The sequence below is a fragment of the Corvus brachyrhynchos genome, unplaced genomic scaffold, assembly GCF_000691975.1.
Source record: "Corvus brachyrhynchos isolate BGI_N302 unplaced genomic scaffold, ASM69197v1 scaffold8, whole genome shotgun sequence".
Lineage (NCBI taxonomy): Eukaryota > Metazoa > Chordata > Aves > Passeriformes > Corvidae > Corvus > Corvus brachyrhynchos.
The window spans coordinates 1,488,894-1,508,545 of record NW_008240031.1 but is presented as its reverse complement, the minus strand read 5'-3'; the positions used below and the strand labels follow the sequence as shown (position 1 = coordinate 1,508,545).

Genomic DNA, 19,652 nt, shown 5'->3' with positions numbered 1-19,652 from the left:
AGGCAAATATTAATTTAATGAGTTGAGAGAGGCAGGAATATTCCACCTTTCTGTTAATTTAAAACAACATCAGATCAACTGGCACAGCTCCCTTTCAGAAGCTGTGATGGAGAGGAGAATGGTTGCTGTCCCTGTGACACTTGGATGTGCTTCAGTCTGCATTTGCAGCCAGGGCAGCACAAGCCCCTGTTATGTCTCATGTAACGTGAATTACTGAAGCAATCAGAGTCTTTTTCTGTACAGCATGGGAAGAAGGGAGAAGATCCCCAGGGTGAGGGAATAAGCAGTAATGGACAGGAATGGCATGAGCTAACAGAGATGAAGGAAGGTGGACTTGTACCCCAAGGGATCTGTAAGGAGTTGAGTGAAGGCTCTGGAAGACTTCAGTCCCTATGTTTCAGATTTTGTTATATCCCCTGAACCCTGAAATCCAGGCTGAAGGCATATCAAAAGTGAAAGGTATTAAATGAAGCCAGTGAAAAGTCAGTGGTGCACAGACATAGACATGCTTGGTTATGTGTGCTTCGTGTCCATTCTAACAGCTTATATATGATATGTTCTGCTTTTCAGATTCCCTTCTACAAGCAGATGTGCAAGGGTATTCAGGCGGGTGAGATGTGTGAGAAGTTGGTGGGATACTCTGCAGTGTACAAAGTCTGTTTTGGAATGGCCTGTTTCTTCTTTTTATTCTTCTTGTTCACCATCAAAATTAACAGCAGCAAAAGCTGCCGAGCATACATTCATAATGGGTGAGTATTTTGTTTGATTTCCTAATTTTCACATCTCTTTACAAGTTTGTGCCGTGAACTTCCACTTGGGTGTAGTACTAGGCAGAAAAAAAAAGAAAAAAACTTTACTCTGCTCTTATTGTAAGAAATAATTCAGTCAAGTAAAAACTAACTAAAGTGGTAATCAGTCATAAAAAGAATGGGGTTCTTTTTCTCATTAGGCTTTAAATAGAGGTTTCTTGTGGTACTAGAGTGAAAACCTCTAATTCCTATTACAACTGGATGGTTTTTTTGTTTTTTTCTCTCATCCAGATTCTGGCTTATTAAACTTATAGTTCTGGCAGCAATGTGCTCAGGAGCCTTCTTCATTCCTGATCAGGACACTTTCCTCAATGGTATGTCCTCTTGTTTTGCTATGCTGCTTTGTTCTGTACTATCTTGTGAGTGGTTATAAATCCGAGAGGTCTAATCAACATGAATATTGCCTTGTTTCTTCGAGAAAAGCCTTTACAGGCCAGGTGCAAAAAGAGTATTTAGGATTGTTTAGGGGGACCACTGTGTGCACAAACTATGTGGTCTTCATGTGAATGTGCAGGAAACAGCATGTTTTTTTCCTGACCAAGAGCAGGCCAAAGGGGTAGGTAACAATACCACTGCAGGAATTCTTTAAGAATTCTTGCAAATTCTCTAAGAAATAGGGAACTGTAATGGTGCAGAAGGAGTTTGTCACTTAAGAACACAGAGCTGCATATTAGTTTGGCTTGTGCAGGTAGCTCTGGCATAGTGCAGTAGCCAGACTGCACAGTGGAGAGGTGCCAGTGCTCCAGGAGGCACAGTAACCTGCTGGACATTGGTGTCTGCTGCCTGGAAACCCACAATGCCCCAGAGGAATTTGGGATGTTGTTAATTTTCAGGTTGGTGGCATACATACAGTAAGGTAAAATTAGAGTTCTTGGGCCCTGGTGTGAGTGCTCTGCTGAGGATGCTGTGACAGAAGCATTTCCAGTATTGGAAGGCATGCTGGCACTGCACAGGCACGCTGGTACTAGCCCAGTACTGAAGTGCCAGCTGGGAGGGGAGTGTATCACAGGAGTCTTGTGGGCTAGGAGCAAAAACCCTGGTGATACCAAAATGAGTTTGTTCTCTTGCAGTAAGTACATCCTACAGATATTTGTAAGCCCTTAAGTTGTTGGGTCTGGACAGGTGAAAAGGGATGGGATCAGTAGAGCCAAGGAGCAGTTGTGTATGCTGCCTGCTTCCACTAAGACTTGCTTGGTTGCCTTGTTCTCAGCACCTATCTGCTCTAGCCAGGATGTCTAAAAAGGCAGGAGGAAGGAGTAACATGGGGAAGAGAATAGAGTGGGCAGACAGACTATGAGCACAGTACTCTGGGAAACTAAAGTAGAAACCAGTACAAGTAAACCACTAAGAGGTATAATTCACCTTGTTGCTCTTGCTGTCTGTTTGTTGGGTCCTGGCTCAGTTTGGTGCTGCTTTTCCATCTCCTCTTTGAAGCCTTGGGATGGCTATATGTGTTTGTCCTTAGGACCCATTCACTCTTTGGATTAGATGCAGCAGTACAATGCCTTGTACCCGTGGGCCAGTAAGACTGCCTGTCATCTTTGCAAGTGACCCTTTTCATGGTGAAATGTCTTCAGGAAGTGTTTGCAGAAAAAAAGAAACAGTTTTTTGTGCTGATCCTCAACAGCCGTCTAATGTAGTCTGGAGATACAGCATAACAAGCTTTCTTCCCCGAACTATCTCTTGACTTTGCAGTGTAAAGCTGTATTCTGCAACTCCTGCTAAACTGACCTCTAGTCTGTCCCTGAATTTGAGATTTACAGATGGTTTAGGTATAGTATGTTTGTGGGGTTTTCTTCCCTCTTTTCAAGAAACTTACGCTGTCTTTTGGTTGGTTGGTTTCGGGGTTTTTTTTAGGGGGTTGGGGTCATTCTCCCAACTGTTTTTTTTTTTCTTAAAAAATAAAATCTCTTGCCATGTTTCCCAAGCAGTTTGTTAATCATGAAGGAGAAATACTGTGTGCAAGCAGTAGGTTTCTGCGGGTTGTAGTGTTAAATCTACACTGGTCATGCTAACCTTATCTTGATTGATCCATAAACATCCTGCAGTATACTGTGGCAGAGAGAGATCATGAGAGTCTATGTAATAATTCACTCCACTGGTGGTCTGACTTTTCCTACTCTTCCTCTCTAAAATACACATGCCACTTTGTGCCCTGCCTATTTTTATGTACTTTTTTACAGGATAACTTCATCCGTTTTTTTGTTTTGTATGCTTGAAGAACAGAATGCTTGTCAAGTGTATACAATGTGTTTAGCAAACCAGACAATGACATTTTTGCTTGTTTCAAATAATGAGCTTATGATAGACTAAGAAAAAAAATGAAGTAATCTCTACATCAACTGCTAATGGGAACGAGCCCTGACTGTTCTGTTTTTCCACTTAACTTACATGTGCTCTTTTTCAAAAGGAAAGCACAATGGAAGGATATGGCTGAATTTTGCTGATGCCTTTCCTTGGTCTTTTCTTCACTGAAATCATCTGCACACCTGGAGTAACTTGTAGGCTGCATACTGCCTACAAGCTGTATATACAGCTAAAAATTAAAATAGGTATCTGTATTTCCTCAGACATTTCTGATGTTGCATGTAAGAAATTTGTTGTCCAAAGTATCCAAGCAGCTACCCAAATACAGTATATGTAGGTCAGCAGTTAAGTAGCCAAATAACCTGTCTTAAAACCAGTCAGTGAATACCAAGTGTTCCTTGGGAGTGGCTCGGAACAGCATTTATGAATAGATAAACCCCACCTTTGTTTTTATGCAGTACTGGAATCTGGAGGAGAAGAAATTGCCCTTTTTAGTAATGATTGGGTTCCAGTACCTTGCAATTTCGGAGTTTAGATTCCTGTGGAATGCCTTTACACCACCTCCCTCCTGCCAGTCACAAATAAGGGTTTCAGTATTTTCTGTCTGAATGTAGTAACTCACAGTGTCCACAAAAAATTTCTAGGTTAGGGAAACTCAGTAGCTGTCGTAACATAATTATGTTGAAAGTGTAGCAGGTTGCAAGCTGAATTCATCAGGGAGCTAATCTTGAGTTAACTGAGCTGGCCTTTCATCTGAAATCTCTCATCTCCTGCTACATCTGTGGGCTTGAGATATTCAAACAGCATTAATAGCTTCACTGCATAGACAATAAATCCATTTTATTTCAAGGGAAAGGCAACTGCAGTTTGACCTATTTTCTGCCTCTCTGCCTTGCAGCCTGGCGCTACGTAGGAGCAACAGGAGGGTTCCTTTTCATTGCCATTCAGCTCATCCTGCTGGTTGAGTTTGCACACAAGTGGAATAAAAATTGGTACGTGTTGGGCAGTAGTTATTTGCTTAAAATTCTGGTGGACTCCTGGCCAGTACTTTTCTTGTAACAAATAATGTAAAAGTATCATGGATGTAATTTTTGAAAGAAGACAGTTGAATGTCAATATTCAGAGCTGTTCATATTCGCTTCATAAACTTTCTCCTTCCCCAACAGAAATGTTTCCTCATTGCTCACTTCTACTCTGCTGCTTTATTCTTAAGCTGAATTGCTTTCCTTCCATTAAGTAGTAGTGTCTTGGGATGCAAAAATCTCTTACTTTAAGTTATTTTATATTTTATATGAAAATACATCTTAGCATCTACATGCTAAGTAGAACGGTGCAAGAGAATAAAACTGGATTTGCAAAAGGTAATAGTGAAACTCCGTGCAGTATTGTGAACTGATAAATCCTGCTTTTTCTGTGTCAGCTTAATGCACATCAGGTTTTTTTTCTCAACATGAGAACTGCTAAATTTGTGTTCAACTTCTTTCCTGTCATCTAAATATGCAAGATTCCATTATCAACATGGATATACACCATTTGGGCATTGACTGCATTTTTGGTTCAAGTGTATTTTCTGTTACTTTCCTAGCCCTTCCCCTCTCATCAATTTAAAAAATACATGTCTTCCCACATGTATTCTCCTGCCTCTACCTCCACACTTTCTGTCTCACATTTCTTCCTCTACAAGCTCTTGCAGTCCTCTCTTGTTCTAATTAAAATACCACCTGCTAAGGAAGAGTTTTAGCAAACCTTCAGCTTGTTCGATTCCTGTTTCAGGGAGGAAGAGGTGAGAAGTCCTTATACCACAGATATTTTTAGTGGTAGTTACTGTAGCTGCTTTTTTGTGGATGAAAGATTTCCAGCACCAGCATTTAACTTTAGCTTTCTTTACATTAGATATTCTCTTAAAATAAGTCCTGTTTCCACAAAACAACAGAAAAAAAAACCCCACCGAAAAGACTTTCCATCCACCAAACAGCCCGTTGTGTCAAAACAACTGTTTTAGTTTCTTCTTTTAAATGCTGGTGGTCTTTGCAAGAGACCCTTGGAAGGTGAAGAAGGGAAAACAAGATGGACCACACTTTAGCTGAGGAAGACCAGTGGTTAGACCCAAGTGGAGAGGAGGTTTTTTGACTGAGAGAGTGGTAAAACTATCAAGGTAGTACAAGGAGCAGAAGAGAGGCCATGGCCAAGCAATACACCTCTGGTTTCATTGTGTGGGGAGCACCACTCCCTAGCCCAGCCTGGGACACTTGGAGTTGCTGCTGAGGAAACCTCTGAAGTATTGAGCTGAGATACACTGATGGGCTGATTCCAGAGAATTTCTGGGAGTTCTAGGAGTCAGCGTTGGGCTATAATTACAGAAAGAGCTGATTGTGATAGTACAGAAGATAAACACTGGGGATAAGGAATGTTTCCCTCTGCTTCATGGGTAAGAACCTTGCAGGAGTCTGTGTTGGTGTAGTGACGCGTGCATGCTTCCGGAAAGTAAACACTGTCTTTTGTGTTTGAGGATATGAACTATTCAGCTGTTAGAATTTTATGTTTTGGGCAAGGGAAGACAAAGATAAGATGCTTGTCTCTCTCTCCCCAGGACTGCAGGTGCAAACCACAAGCAGGTGTGGAATGGTTTGCTTGCCTTGGTCACTCTCATCCTGTACTCCATCGCTGTGGCAGCTCTGGTCCTCATGGCTCTTTTCTACACGCGCTCAGAGGGCTGCATGTACAACAAGGTCCTGATTGGAGTGAACGGTGGCCTGTGCCTCTTTGTGTCCCTGGTGGCCATATCGCCCTGTGTCCAGAATCGTGAGTCCACTGACCTTTCTCCTCCTCCTGGATTCCTGGTGCTGCCACAGTTGTGTGCCTGGAGGCATAAGCTATGTCAGGGCAGAAAATCTCATGATAGTTCAAAATTGGTGCTGCTCTTGACTCTTTATCTACATTGTGAGTTGCTGTGGCTCATTGTCAGCTTGACTGCTAAAACTACAGAGGTGTGAGACATTTTGGGTGTGCCATCAGGCACATAGTGTAAAGAAGGCTCACCTGCTGATGGCTGGCACTGTGTTGTGAAATTTATCTAAGTCTGGCAGTGGTAGCTGTCAAATGCACTCACCACTGTTTCACCATTTACTTTTGACTTCTTGGGATTTATCATTTGTAAAGTTTGGGCCTGGAGGAGTTGCCAGCAGTATTTCATATTGTGTGTGCTGTTAGTATCTTGCATACATTGGGCCTGAAAACAGTAGAGTGACTCCAACAGAGATTTTACAGGCAAATAAAATTATTGTGGCAGCTTGTCAATAGCTTTTGAAAAGCTGCTGCATTTGGCAAAAGAACAGCACAGAGACGATTCTTTACTTACATGGCAATCTCTAATGCTTTTCTAAAACAACCGGCAGAACTAAAGAATAGACTTTTTTCTCTTTACTGGTCAGTGAACTGTATCTAAACTGCCTCAAACACTTACTAACTGCCTTAAGTAAAAAACAAAAGATACTGGTGTGCTGTTCTTTAAAGGATATAAGTTTCTTTTTCAGTTTTCAGTCTACAAAAATAACTAATTTTCCTTTTACTTGTAAAGGCCAGCCCCATTCTGGTTTGCTGCAGTCAGGAGTTATCAGCTGCTATGTCATGTACCTCACTTTCTCGGCACTATCCAGCAAACCACCAGAAACTAGTAAGTTATCTAACGCTTTATGTAAATTCTTTCCGACATGCCATGTATTAAAAGCAAGAATTTAGCAAACCTGGATTAACAGACTCAGGCATATAGAAGTGCTGGGTTTGCTCTTCACAGAAGAAATTGCAAATAGTACAAATAAAACTGTGCAGCCAAGAGACTGTGCAATTGGAACTCTCCATGTGAGTAAAATGCTTTGGTCTAGGGGTGCTTAACTTATCTTGGGTGAGTTGCATCTGTTGCACCATGTCCTGTTTCCTAAGAATAAATTTCCCAGAGCCTTGTAGTCTGTTCTTCCTATGGCAAGTACACGTTCTCATAAAATAGGATATGACAATATACCTAATGTGTTAGGTCACGTGATAGGAAAGGACTGGAACAAACTTGGATTCCTCTGGAACAAGCTGGGTGATCAGCTCCATCCAAAAGTTTACAAGGTCCAGGTCGTAGGTGCTGGCCATCAAAGTGGACACTAATATGACATGTTTTACTCCTAGAATTAGTCTGTTAGGTAGGCCTGGACTCCTCATGAACCAAAAACTTGAGTACCACATGTCTTTTGTTTTGAGAGGAAATATTCCAAGAAAGGACTTGGAGTTACATCTCGGAGTTATGTTGCAGTTGAGATGATGCTGTTCTTCAGCAGAGTTCTTGAACTCCACTTGCCTTTCAGCCACTGGCATTGCAAGTCAGGAGTATGGAACTCACTAGAGTTCTTTATGCTACAAAAACACCAAGACTTTACAGCACAATTCAAACTTTCCTTTACCCAAATAAATATCAGATTCATATGTTTGGACTGGAAGCATTCTTTTCACTTAGAGAAGATCTTTCTGGTTTGAAGTAGTACTAAAACATCCTTTATTATTGCTCAACTTTTGGTGTTCAATAGCAGAAGCAACAATAACTAGAGGAAAATAAATCCAATGGCAGGAAGGAAAAGTTTACACAGACACCTCTCAAGAAGAAAGGGGAGAGTTGGCAGAAAAAATCTGTCACACTTGTGTAGATACAGACACACACGCAAGAGTATTCTAGAGTTAGGAAGTAAACCAGACAGTATTTAGGTGTAAAATTTACTTACAGAACTTTAGCAGTGTTTTGAATTAATATGGAGTTGAATTTAGAAGGCTTCTGAGTTACTCAAAAGTCTTGACACAGTGTAAAATGAAAAAGAAGGGGAAGAAAGTGATATGTGGAATTAAATCATTTGCCTTGTGTTGCTTCATGCCTGTCACAGACAAAGTCTTCAGCAGTTATGTAAATGTTCTGATTCTTCTTGTATGTATTGCAAGTGTAGTTATTGCATTTGTTAGAGTATGCATCAAGCACACTCTTAGATCTCCTTGTCTTCCCGTGCCTGAGAATTTTCATGGTTGTCATCTGCTCTCAGAGATGCTCCTTCCTCCCCGTCCATGTGATAAGGACTCCACGTTTGCCTGTCATCTTTCACAGTGGCGTGTGCCTGACAATGTGCGAGGTGCTGGCACTTACTATGGTGTCCCAGGCCTTGTCACTCAGGTTTGCCATGAACTTACCTAATGTTGACTCATTTGTCAAGGAGGGATTTCCAAATTGGACATCTTGCATACAAGGCCTGAAGAAAATGCAAGTTACAAGTATTTGCCGCACCCTTTAAGAGTTGGATATGTATTTAGAAGGAATGAGCAAACAAAAAGTGATGTCTCTTGAATCTGTGCTAATTACAGCCTGCCTTAGCTTTATGGTGCCAGAATTGGTAAAACACCTGCCAAGCAGTGGACCTGCCTGTCTGCAGACATGTCCTTAATGGACACAGGTGGGGGAATCTGTGCATCTCTGGCCAAGGTGTTCCATAAAGGCTGGTCATCCTTTTTTTCGCTCTCACCTCAGTGCTGTCCCTGCTGTGTGCTGATAAAGCTGTTTGTGCAGGCCGTACAAAGTCCTCTCCCACTGGGTCAGGGGACTGACTTTGAGTTTATTTTTAACCTGGATGTAGTCTTTGCTGCATTCTTCCCTCTGCCCGTACAAACAGTTGTGCTGCCTCAATAGGGATACATTGTGGTTGCTGGAAGGAAAAAGGAGATGTCTTAAGTAGCATTGACTCAAAAAGCTCTTGATTTGATACAAGGTACAGCTGTCATTTCTTGCTTTGGGGTGATGCTGCAGGCTACTCTATGCCTTGCCTTGACTCCAGGGAGATAATAAAAAGCCAGATGCAACTTGGAACATCAAGGACTGAATTGGTTTCATTTCAGGGACCTAGAAGAAGAATTTGCTTACCTGCCAAGATGAAAATCTGCCTGTAACTGGTGCATCTTTTTTTCCTTGGTCTTCTGTGTGTCAGTCTGAGAACAGGGCAACTACCGACTGCCTTTCTTAACTGTGTATGGATTTCATAGTTGTCCTCAAGGCACCCTTGCTGTGAAAGAAATTTCTGGTCTGAGGTCTGTACTATCTTGGTCTTACATGGTTTTGTAGCCTTGGGTGAAGTGCTGGCAGACTTCCAAATTCTTATTTCTTAGTTCACAAAACAGGGGTTTTTTTTCCTTGTTTGTCTGTTGTGGTCAAACAGGAAATTTTAGCACCCTACTGAGTTGCATTTTTTGTTTTGCCTGAAACACAGAGTCTGCCAGGTCAGATTTACCAATTTTTCCCTATGATCTTTCTAAAAGATAGACAGAAACAAGTGAAATTTACCTGCCTACTCTTGCATAGTAAAAATATTTCAATGAAAGCCTTTAGTCTGAAGATTACTTTAAAATGCAATGAAATGAGCTCTGCAAACTGTTCTTTTTGTTTGTTCTGTTTTGTGAAGTCCTGGATGAAAACAACCAGAATATCACAATCTGTGTCCCTGAATTCAGTCAAGGCCTGCACAGAGATGAAAACCTGGTTACTGGCTTGGGTACTACGATTCTGTTTGGCTGCATTTTATATTCTTGGTAAGTCTAGGAGTTTGCAGCTACCTTTCTGTAAATGCAATGTTGTGGTCCAGACAGTGAAGGCTTACAGCAGGCCGCATGCAAAGTCACAGAGAGGTGTGAAATAGAGCTGAGCTGGAAGGTTTGTATTGTCCTCAGCTTCAGAATTTTAGAAGTTTCAACTAAAAATATTCAACAAGATAATACAACTTTTGAAACAAATACATCTCGTTAGAATCAAATCATTAGATCAAATTTAGATGTAGAGGCAGAGGGGAAAAAAAATCCACCTGTCCATGATCCCAAATAATCTCGAGGTCAAACTCTAAAACTCCATACAGTTACATTCACCTGAAAAATCTGTCTGAAATTTTTGTAGCCTCCTGGCAGAGTCTATGACTGCCTTGAGAGTCTTTAAAACAAACAAACTCTTTGGGACGCTTTAAGGCTTCCTTTGAACAAATGATGAGCACAGTATTGCCATCAGGATTTGCCATTGATCTGCTTTAAAAAAACCCTTCTTGTGCTCGTTATGCTCACCTTTGATGCTCGCCTTGTCTTATTGCAGCTCATTTCAATAAATGAAGTCATGCTCTGGGACAGGGAGTTGCTGGTGATTGAAAGCTAGTGTGTCACTTGTTTTGGCTGTGCAGCTTGCCAGGAGACAGCACTGCCTGTCTGCTGCAGGTTTTTGAGATGGTTCTGCTTCTGATTCAGTCCACTTCAAAATTCACATACAGAAACCCCTTCATATTTTTGTGAAGTGTAAACAAGAGACTTATTCTTCTGTTTATCAAATATACATGTGTTCCATTTTGTTCTGATACAAAATATATAGATATGGATATCATGGATCTAGTTCCCATTAGAAGGGCATTTCCAGTGCTTCAGGGAGGTGTTTCAGGACACAGACATGTAGCCTGCCACTGAAGTGTACCATGTAGCTGGGGAGGTGAGAACACTTTCAAGGGAAGTGTTTTGAGGCATTGCTTACCAAGGCTCAGTGTGTACCCCAAAGCCTTCCTATGGGTAATGGGAAGTTTGCATTTCACGTCCTAAAGGAGCAGGACTGGTCAAGAAGTTTTTCCTGTAAGAAGAAACTAGAAGGGATTCCCCCCAGATAACTACAGTCATGCAAGAAAGTAATTTCTAGGAACTGGTACACTGACAACAGTTGCTGGTAATTTACTTTTGAAAACTGACTGCTGCCAGAGACCTGTGAGTTCGCTGGCAAAGCCTTTACAGAAGTGCTGAGCCAAAGTGATGGCTGTGAACTGAGTATGAAAGCATTGGTTGTGCACAGCAGGGGAGATCTCTTCTGACTTGCAAATTGGAGCACTTAGATTTTGCTGCTGTCAGATGGTGGTGAATTCATCACCGTTCAGGAGTGACCTACTTTTGAGCCCATGATTCAGTCTGAGCTGGGCAGTGGCCATCTGCCAGGCTGGTTTATACATAGTGCAGGACAAACTTTTCACATACCTAGTGCTTGATGATAGCATCCAGGCAAATGCTTAGCTGAGACATGGGAGTAGACTGCTTATGTTTGCTGTGATGTTGAAGAGTTACCCTGTTGGGGTTATAGTTATGCCCAGGGGTTTGACGCTATCTTCTTTTCCTCCTAGTTTGACCTCAACAACACGTGCAAGCTCAGAGGCACTGAGAGGAATATACGCAACAGCTGAAACCGAAGTGAGTTCTTGCTTCTTGCCACAGGATTTTTGTGCAGACTTTCTCCCATGCTTTTATTTCTGTTGTCTTTGGTGGCTAGTAATCTGAAAACAGAAGCTAGTCTTGATAGTATGTATGCCATGTGCCTCTGGGTAAGGACTCATCAGAACATTTGTCCACATTGGCCCTTCTGTAGGTCTTGCTGGTCCTGTGGAGGTGCCTTTATGTACTGAAATAACTTGTTGCTCTTAAAGTTCATTCAGCATCCTGCAGACTTCCTGTAAATCTTGTGTTCCACATGAGCTCATGTCCTCTTACTTAAGGGAAAAGTGTGTTGGAAAGCTACCAGAAGAAAAAGTGGAGGCATTCTTGAACATTTTCAGTCCTGGTTGCCTTTGTTCTCATAGCAACTATGATCCCAAATTCTTATCTCTTATTTTTATTTCCATACATAAGTATTTCCTTTCTTTTTGCCTATGGTTTCATCTCTGATCGTATTTCTTGTCCCTGTTTCAGCTGTTCAAGTTTCTTCATTCCACCTGCCTGTTTCTTTGGCTTCCTTGTTCTGGGAACACCCAGAAAACTCTGGGAAATGAGTGGGGTTTTGCTGAGTAACAGTTTCCCCTTGCTTAGGCTTGCTAATGATGCTTTTCAGATACATGTGTGTGTTTGAAAGATGAGTCTCCATCCCTAGCTGTCTCTGCATTGGTGTTAACTTGCATCTGCAATTTTAGCTTCTGTTTCACAAGTCTTTAATCAGAGTGCTTGTGAGAGTTCAAAAACACAGATCTATCTTCTGAGGCCTTTGGTGTTTGCAGTAGCTGGGCTTAGGGAAGAAAGACACGTTTCAGTGCCAGGGTGCCAGGAGCGCTTCCCTATGGCAGGATTCTGCAGCTGGACAGGGCACCAGTTCCAGCCCAGCCCTCACAGCCAGCTGGGCATGGCGCACCGAGACCTGGTGTGGCCTGTCTCAGGCAGGTCCAGATGGGGCCTGTGCCTTCCCACGCTGTGCTGAGGGACAGGATGGGGAGCACTGGAGAGGAAACAGCTGCCCTTCATGCCCCTGCACCTCCTCTGCCAGCCTTGCACTGTAGGAGGCCTGTACCAGAGGTGTGGGTTCTGTGCCCTGTGGAGGAGCAGCGGGAAGGCTGGGGACTTCTGGCACGGTGTGTATTTGGGATGTGGCCCCTCACTGGGAAGGTCCATCTCATCAGCCACAGTACTTGCCCGCTGGATTAGTTCTGGACTGTTGGGTTTTAAAGAGTGTACTAGAGCCACTGAATGTACATATAAAGAAATGACTGGTAAAGAGCAACTAATAGCACTCTGATTGCCTTCCCTGTGCCAACGGGCCTTTGCCTCCCAGCCCAGAGAGGGTCTGTCAACTGTGCTGGAGTTTTAGGGGTTAGGGGCATGTATGCCAGCATTGCTAATGTCATCACTCTGTGCCAGGAGTTAATTACAACTGGTTAAAATGTTGAAGGGAACCCAGTGCTTGCTTCAGAATGTGAGTGCAGCCTCAGGGTAATTCAAGCTGGCACTTCAGGTGAGGCTTGGCACAACAAGAGTAGAAAGAGGTAGAGAATAAGGGTTTTTTAAGTAGTTTCATCTAAACTCTCAGACAGTCTTTTGAAACAGAGTGAGCTTTTTGGCTATTCCTGACTTTATGAACCCAGTGAGTACAGGTAGTCATTGATATGCAGGGTAAACCTGCTACTTGATGTTTCTGCTGGACACTTTACGTTAAAGATCTACTGTCTGTGAAAACATGCAACCAGCCCCTGTAAGAGGGCAGAAGCTAAAACACAAAGTTTAGAAATGCAAAGCATAAATATTTGTTCATGTGTATGTGGTGTCCCAACAAAGCTGGGGCACCCCAAATGTGGTTTTACACAGGGATCTTCTACCCTTTAGGGATTCAGGTGCAGTGTGATTTGGCTGATCACTAGCACCCACATCATCATTATTAATCATAATAAAACTTTGCAAAGCAACTATTTCTGCAGCAGTCTTGCTGCTTGTCTGTTGATCCAGGCATCCTTTAAATCAGTCTTGAGATAGTTACTTATCTATGATGCTGATACGGTTTCAAAGGTGTTTTAGACACTCTAGGATGCTGGCCTTACCTGGGCTGTCCAGGGCCATGTTTTATCCTTCATGGACAGCTCTAAGTTTCCAAGAAGCAAAGTCCATATTTCCAGGACTGGGCTCTCCTTTAGTTTGTTTTACTTAAACATGAACAATACCAAAGTCTCCAGTAAAATTCCAGTGCCTCATTACATTGCACAGTATACTGTGATATAAATAACATATAAATATACAAAGTTAATGCACTTTCATATTATAAAGACTGACTGATGTGATAGTTAGGGAAGTGAATTTTCCTAACAGAGTTCATTGTCTTAATCAGACCACAAGCAAAATAAATCCCAGAGAAGGTTATTATCAGTAGAAATAATGTTGGTGATGCACTACAGAAAGTGCTGACTTTTACTGTATTCTGGTGCAAGAAATATACTTAAAATTTATTTATTAGATGGTCAACACCTTTTCTCCATTTATGTTACCATTCAACACAAGAAGTGTCAATTTTAGCTTTTCTTTATCCATCAGGTTAAAAAAAAAAAGGAAATCTTCATTTAAATAAAACAGTAGAACCAGGTTTCTGCTTTTACTCCTTCTGCTTGTGCTCATTCTAGCTGCATTTCAGCAAAATCTTGCAAAGATAAGTATATTTCAGACTTACACTGGTACAGTTGTGATTTCCAACCCATGCATCAGAGCTTTGAAAGTTCCTTATACTTTCATCTTAGTACAGAAATGTCCTAAAGAGCTCTTATATGCAGATCTAAATAGGTAAGTCCCCTAAATATGAATGTTCTTTAGTGTAGCTTTTCCATTTTGTCATAATTATTTGCATCTGCGTTGTACCTAGAGTTATGTAAAGTGGCTAGAGTAATTTTTAAAGACTGGCTCATTTCTTCAAATTTACTGAGCACATTTTTCCAAAGCTTGGAAACCGCTGTTACGAGCTACTGGGCAAATTCTAATTTGAGTTTGGTGCTGGTTGGAAATACAAACCAGACTTTTCTAAATTAGTGTCTGTATCTTAGGCATAACAGACCTTCCTTCCTCAACTGTTCTGCTTTGCTGTAGCACAGGTTCTTACCCTCTTCCTGTTGTCTGTTCCACAGGTAGCTCGTTGCTGCTTTTGCTGTGTACCCGATGGAGATGGTAATTATGTTTTCACTGCACAATTTACCTTATTTGTGGCTTTTGGACCAAACCCAAGAGAGTAAGGACACAGCTGTGGATGGAGAGCTGCTCATACCCTCCTTCAATAGAGTACTGAAAGCAAACTGAAGCAGATGAAGTGCTCCAAATTAGGCTACAGAGGGAAGCAAGGGATGTCACAACACCATTTTAAAAATACTAGGCTAGTTAATAATTCTTTAAAGTACGTTTCATTACTGCAACATACAAAGAGTAATCTCTGGTTTTTTGCATGCCTCTGTGTGTAACTGGCTGCTGGACTTCTGGCTCAGCAGCTCTGCAGGGACTGCAGTTCAGGAGTGAGATAGGAAGGGAGTGTCCTGTTTGCAGGTACAATCAGAATTATCAGCTTGGTCTTGCCAGAAAAATATTAACAGGTAGAGCAGTTTAAATGCTCTCAATGCTCAAAATCTACTCAGCAAGCCAGGAAGCTGATACAGGGCAGGATTTCAGTGTTAGTCCAGTTTTTGGCTCAGGGTTTAGGCCCATGCTCTGAGGACAAGGAAATGTTCAGGCGTTACTCTGTGTCAATCATGCATTCCCAAATCACACCGTAGATGTTCTCCTGTGTTCTTTGTGAAGCCAGCTGCTGTTTTCAGTTCTCATTATATTTGCAAAATTTTCTTGTTTCCTGTCTCTTACAGCTGATGCTGAAGAGCATGTTGAGAAAAGGGGAGGCCAGACTGTGGTTTACGATGAGAAGAGGGGCACAGTGTACAGTTATGCCTACTTCCACTTTGTTTTCTTCCTGGCTTCTCTCTATGTGATGATGACAGTAACTCACTGGTTCCAGTAAGTGTATTTCTTTAATGCTGAGAAATTAACATCTCTCTCTGTTGAGAGGGAAGATGTGAACGGGAAGTTCTGGTGTTTGGGTGTTTCCTACCCTTATGGTAGAAGTTTGAAGAGACATTACAAGTCTTTCTTGGGCATTCTTGAGCAAGATCTTGCGCTATAAAGGGCTGCTCTCTCTTGCTTCCTCTATGGGTTAACCTAGTTAAAGTCTTTTGTTTATTGCTAAAGTTCATTCCATTTTTTTTTTTCCCCTATAACAGTTATGAAAGTGCTCAGATTGAAAAATTCTTCACTGGAACCTGGTCTATCTTCTGGATTAAGATGGTCTCCTGTTGGGTTTGTGTTGGTCTATACTTATGGACTCTTATTGCTCCACTCTGTTGCCCAACCAGAGAGTTCTCAGTGTGAACAGTCAAAAGGTCATTTTAAGTTTTTCTCTTTTTTTTTTTTTTTTTTTTGAATGAGGAAACACCTTTTATCCACTTATCATAATGTACCAGTTATTACCTTTTTAGTCAGACTAAACAAATGATTGCACACTTTTTTTACCATTTTTTATTATCATGAGCAAGCATTGCCTAAGGGTACAAACCCGTTTTGAAACTTTACAATGCTTATGTGTGGTGTGTATAAAACACAGTTGTTGCATAAACTGGAATAAGTGAAATGCTTTTCAAATAACTGACAATCCTTCTCTGGCTTCATTGACAAGAAAAGAAAAAATCATGGTGCAGATGGTATCTTCTTACTCCCCATGAATGTTTGGTATCTTGTAGCAAATATGGATTCATTCCTTTTTATACTCTTTCATTAACTGTTTCTTTTACAGTTTGCAGTGGTGATTTGGACTGCTGTTTTGTACAGCATATAATTCTTGTAAGTAGTATCCAGATAATTTTTTTCCAAAAACCTATCTAAATAATTCTGTAGAAATAAGAGAATATATGAGAATTTGACTGCCAAAGGATCTACTAAAAATTGTTTATCTAAGTATTAAATATATTAAGTTATTTTATACCTGGATTGAGAAAGGAGTGTATCAATGATAGTAAAGTATTTATTCTATTATTACTTTAAAGGCACCTGGATATTTTATGCAATTCAGATTTAGCCCAGTTAATAACTGAAGGGGAGTTCTACACACAAATTCTCAAACTGAATTTTGTCCAATTTTGCTTTGCCAGGTTACTCAAAAGTTGAGTGTACTGCATGGGGATGTAAGAAAAGGTACATTCTTTATTCACAATGTTTGCTGTTGAGAAGATGATAGTTAAGGGAGCACTGCCAGTTGCTGTTAAATTTAAAAGTGGGGTGCTTGTTTACTTTTCTACCCTGCTGTTTCAGCTTGTATCTAAAGATCTCCCAGGATCTTCAGTTCTGTTTCCATGACTAGTTTTTTAATATTTTAGATGCATTGATGGTCAGAAGAGGACTATAGTGTGTTGTCATCTTTTCTGCTTGTGTGTTGGCTGGAAAGTATTTTTTCTAACTGCTATATTTTTATATTCCTCTGTTGATACTAGTTTTGCTGTTGGGATGGGACTTAACCGATCAATATATTAATGGAGACAGTTCTTTTGTAGGACTCCTATTCCAAGCACTGGAGTAAGCAGTCAGAAAAGCAAAACCAGAAGACACAAATATAGCAAGCAGCTGCCTTAGTACAAATGACTTGACAATATTAAATACTACCTTGTCACCTTTTTTTTTTTAATTTAAGCAGATGATTTGGTGGTAGAACAACAGCTCAAATGCCCTGAATGCTGAATAAGGTTGAAGCCACATAGTTATCTACATTCTGGTGGGATGAATTTATGGCTTAAGCTAGTCCTGGTGTTTTTTGTCTTCTCTCTCTTGACATATATATTCACACACATGCACAGTGTGAAATATCAACCAATTTAGCAGGTCGTTTTTAAAAAATGTGATTGAGCCTTAAATCTTCATCCACTGCTTTCTGCAAAACTGAGAAAAGCACAACACAGAGGCCAATGTGTTGGCCAAAACATTTGCATGCCTTAGTTGTTCTGTTGCAATAATTAATGGCTAATGTCCACCTGGTGAGTAATCCTAACATCTCGGATCTCAGTTCTGGTCCTGCTTTCATTACCATTTTTAGCTGCCTTGTTGCTATGGTATCCCAGGGCTTCTGTCCTGCTTGGAGCTTTCCAGGGATGTGATCTTCCCCACCCTGTGCACTCTTACCTAAAACAAAATCTTCAGGTCTGAAGTCCTCTCTACTTACACCACCTATTCCACCGATTAGAGCCTCAAAATACATCTGTCCTGAGATCTGAGGGAAGGAGGAGTCTGTCCAGCAGTGACTGCCCTGGCGTTCTTCTTGTTTGCATCAAGAGTTAAAAATAGCAGTTGAATCTGGGCTTTGACACTGAGTTACAAAAGCAACAAATTCCTGCCAAGAGGTCTGCTAGCATGGGGACCTGTCAGGACACTTCTGCCTGCATTTGGAGTCTCACTACACAGATACTTCTGCATCTGAAAAAGGCCTTTATAAATGCTTTTTCAATCCAGAAGCATTTATCTGTCCAACCTCTAAGATAAGAGCTTATGGGCTGTGCAATGATGACTAACAGTTGTCCCACCTAACTCGTAGTAGCAATTCTGACAAACAATTTTGATCCAGTGCTATAGTTGTGTGCTGCAACTGTGATAGTCCAGGCTCTTGATTCTGCCTTGCCTGGTTCTAACAGGCCTGCAAGATTGCCTTCTAGTGCCATATATGTTGTACTATGAGAAACGAAGCTTTTTTCCCCTAAATTAGCCATGTGTTTGTAACAGAACAATTGGGGAAAGGAGCTTTATGGAAGAAGGCATGCACTATGTCAAGTTATAAGGCAGGGAATGGCACCTGTTGTCTGGTTCTGATAGTAGGCATCCTGGTCACAAATGTGGCCCTTTGATGTTCCTGTTTACAAAAACACTTATTTTATGTAGTATTGCATCAGGACTTTCTGCACCTCCTTGTGCCCTTTTTAATATAATTTGTTTTAGGGAAATAGGTTTTGCACAGAGGAAACAAGGCTGTAAAAAGAAAGTCCACAGTGAGGCATGAGTCCATTCTTCTTACACAGCACTTACCTCACTGGTTTGCTCCTTCATCCTTCCCTACTACCGGCTATCAACCTAAAGCATCTAGATCTGCAGGTATACATAGAGTGGGAATAGGGCAGTGCCTGTTTACACAGTTTTGTCTACTTCTGAGCAAATCTTCGGGGGAAAACCCCCAAAATAAATAACTTCAGGGGCCTCTGGGTCCACGGTGCCCCAGATCCAGCTGTGGACTTCCAGGCCTTTCTAAGGAATCAGTAACTAGTGGCACCTGGGTGTGCAAAGACTAGTTCCTCACCAAGACAAGGCTTCCTGCTGGCCAGGCAAACATTACAGCCTTAGCATTCTGTGTAAAATCTGTACTGTGAACTTCCATGTGCAACTACCTAATAAAATCCTCGGCTCGGGTCAAGGAATCAAATTCCCAGCCCATAGATTCCAAACAGTTCATGCAAATGGGCTTTTAAAAAAAAAACTTTTTAAGAAGTGCCTTCATACCTACTGCTGTGATAACTATTAATTCAGGTGGCACTAGAACTGGAAAACCTGGACTGAGCCTGTGACTGGGTGATGCTGCCTTGTACGTTACACCAGTGTGTACAGGGCACAATCAGACCCAGAGTGCGTGTGGAAGACCAAACAATCTGTGCTTGACAAACCTTTGGGGATAAGACTGCTTCAGGTATTACTGTGCAGTGGGAAATTAAGTGGGAAAACTCACAAGTAGCCTGATGCTTTTGTAAATAAATGAGTAGTTTTACATTTAAGCTGTAAACAGTTAACTTTCTCTCCCTATAGCTGAAAGTGTGGGTGACTGTCTGCTGAGGCAGTTCACTGCACAGTCTCTATCCTGCCTTGTGCCATGTTGTTCATTGAATTTGTTCCCAGACGTAAGTGGTGCAGCATGTCTGGCTCCTAGTGGGTTTGGGCTGTGTGAAGTGAGGAAGCTTATAAAGACATCAAGACCAGAGAACATGTCCTATACTAAATTTCCTCCATTTAAATTTGAACTAATGCTATCATTTAATGGACTCTTGGAGGAACACAGTGTTGGCAGAAGTTCTGCTGGGAAGGTGAAGCAATTTTGTTGGCTTTTTTCTACTTTTTCAAATTTGCTATCATAAAGATTATTTGGGACCTCACTGCTGC

At 41.4% G+C, this 19,652-nt stretch overlaps 1 protein-coding gene across 2 annotated transcripts in view; it reads left to right on the top strand.

Moving 5' to 3' along the window:
• SERINC5 (serine incorporator 5) overlaps positions 1–17,828 on the top strand; it is a 45,199-nt gene extending 27,371 nt beyond the window's left edge. For both annotated transcript variants that reach the window (XM_008640919.2, XM_017743676.1), the window contains exons 3-12: positions 571–749; positions 1,041–1,123; positions 4,015–4,108; positions 5,707–5,918; positions 6,694–6,789; positions 9,590–9,716; positions 11,321–11,387; positions 14,561–14,600; positions 15,284–15,431; positions 15,695–17,828. In XM_008640919.2, coding sequence (XP_008639141.2) covers positions 571–749; positions 1,041–1,123; positions 4,015–4,108; positions 5,707–5,918; positions 6,694–6,789; positions 9,590–9,716; positions 11,321–11,387; positions 14,561–14,600; positions 15,284–15,431; positions 15,695–15,842 — 1,194 coding nt within the window. In that variant the 3' untranslated portion in view covers positions 15,843–17,828. The remainder of the gene's footprint in view (positions 1–570; positions 750–1,040; positions 1,124–4,014; positions 4,109–5,706; positions 5,919–6,693; positions 6,790–9,589; positions 9,717–11,320; positions 11,388–14,560; positions 14,601–15,283; positions 15,432–15,694) is intronic.
• The last annotated feature ends 1,824 nt before the right edge of the window (positions 17,829–19,652 follow it).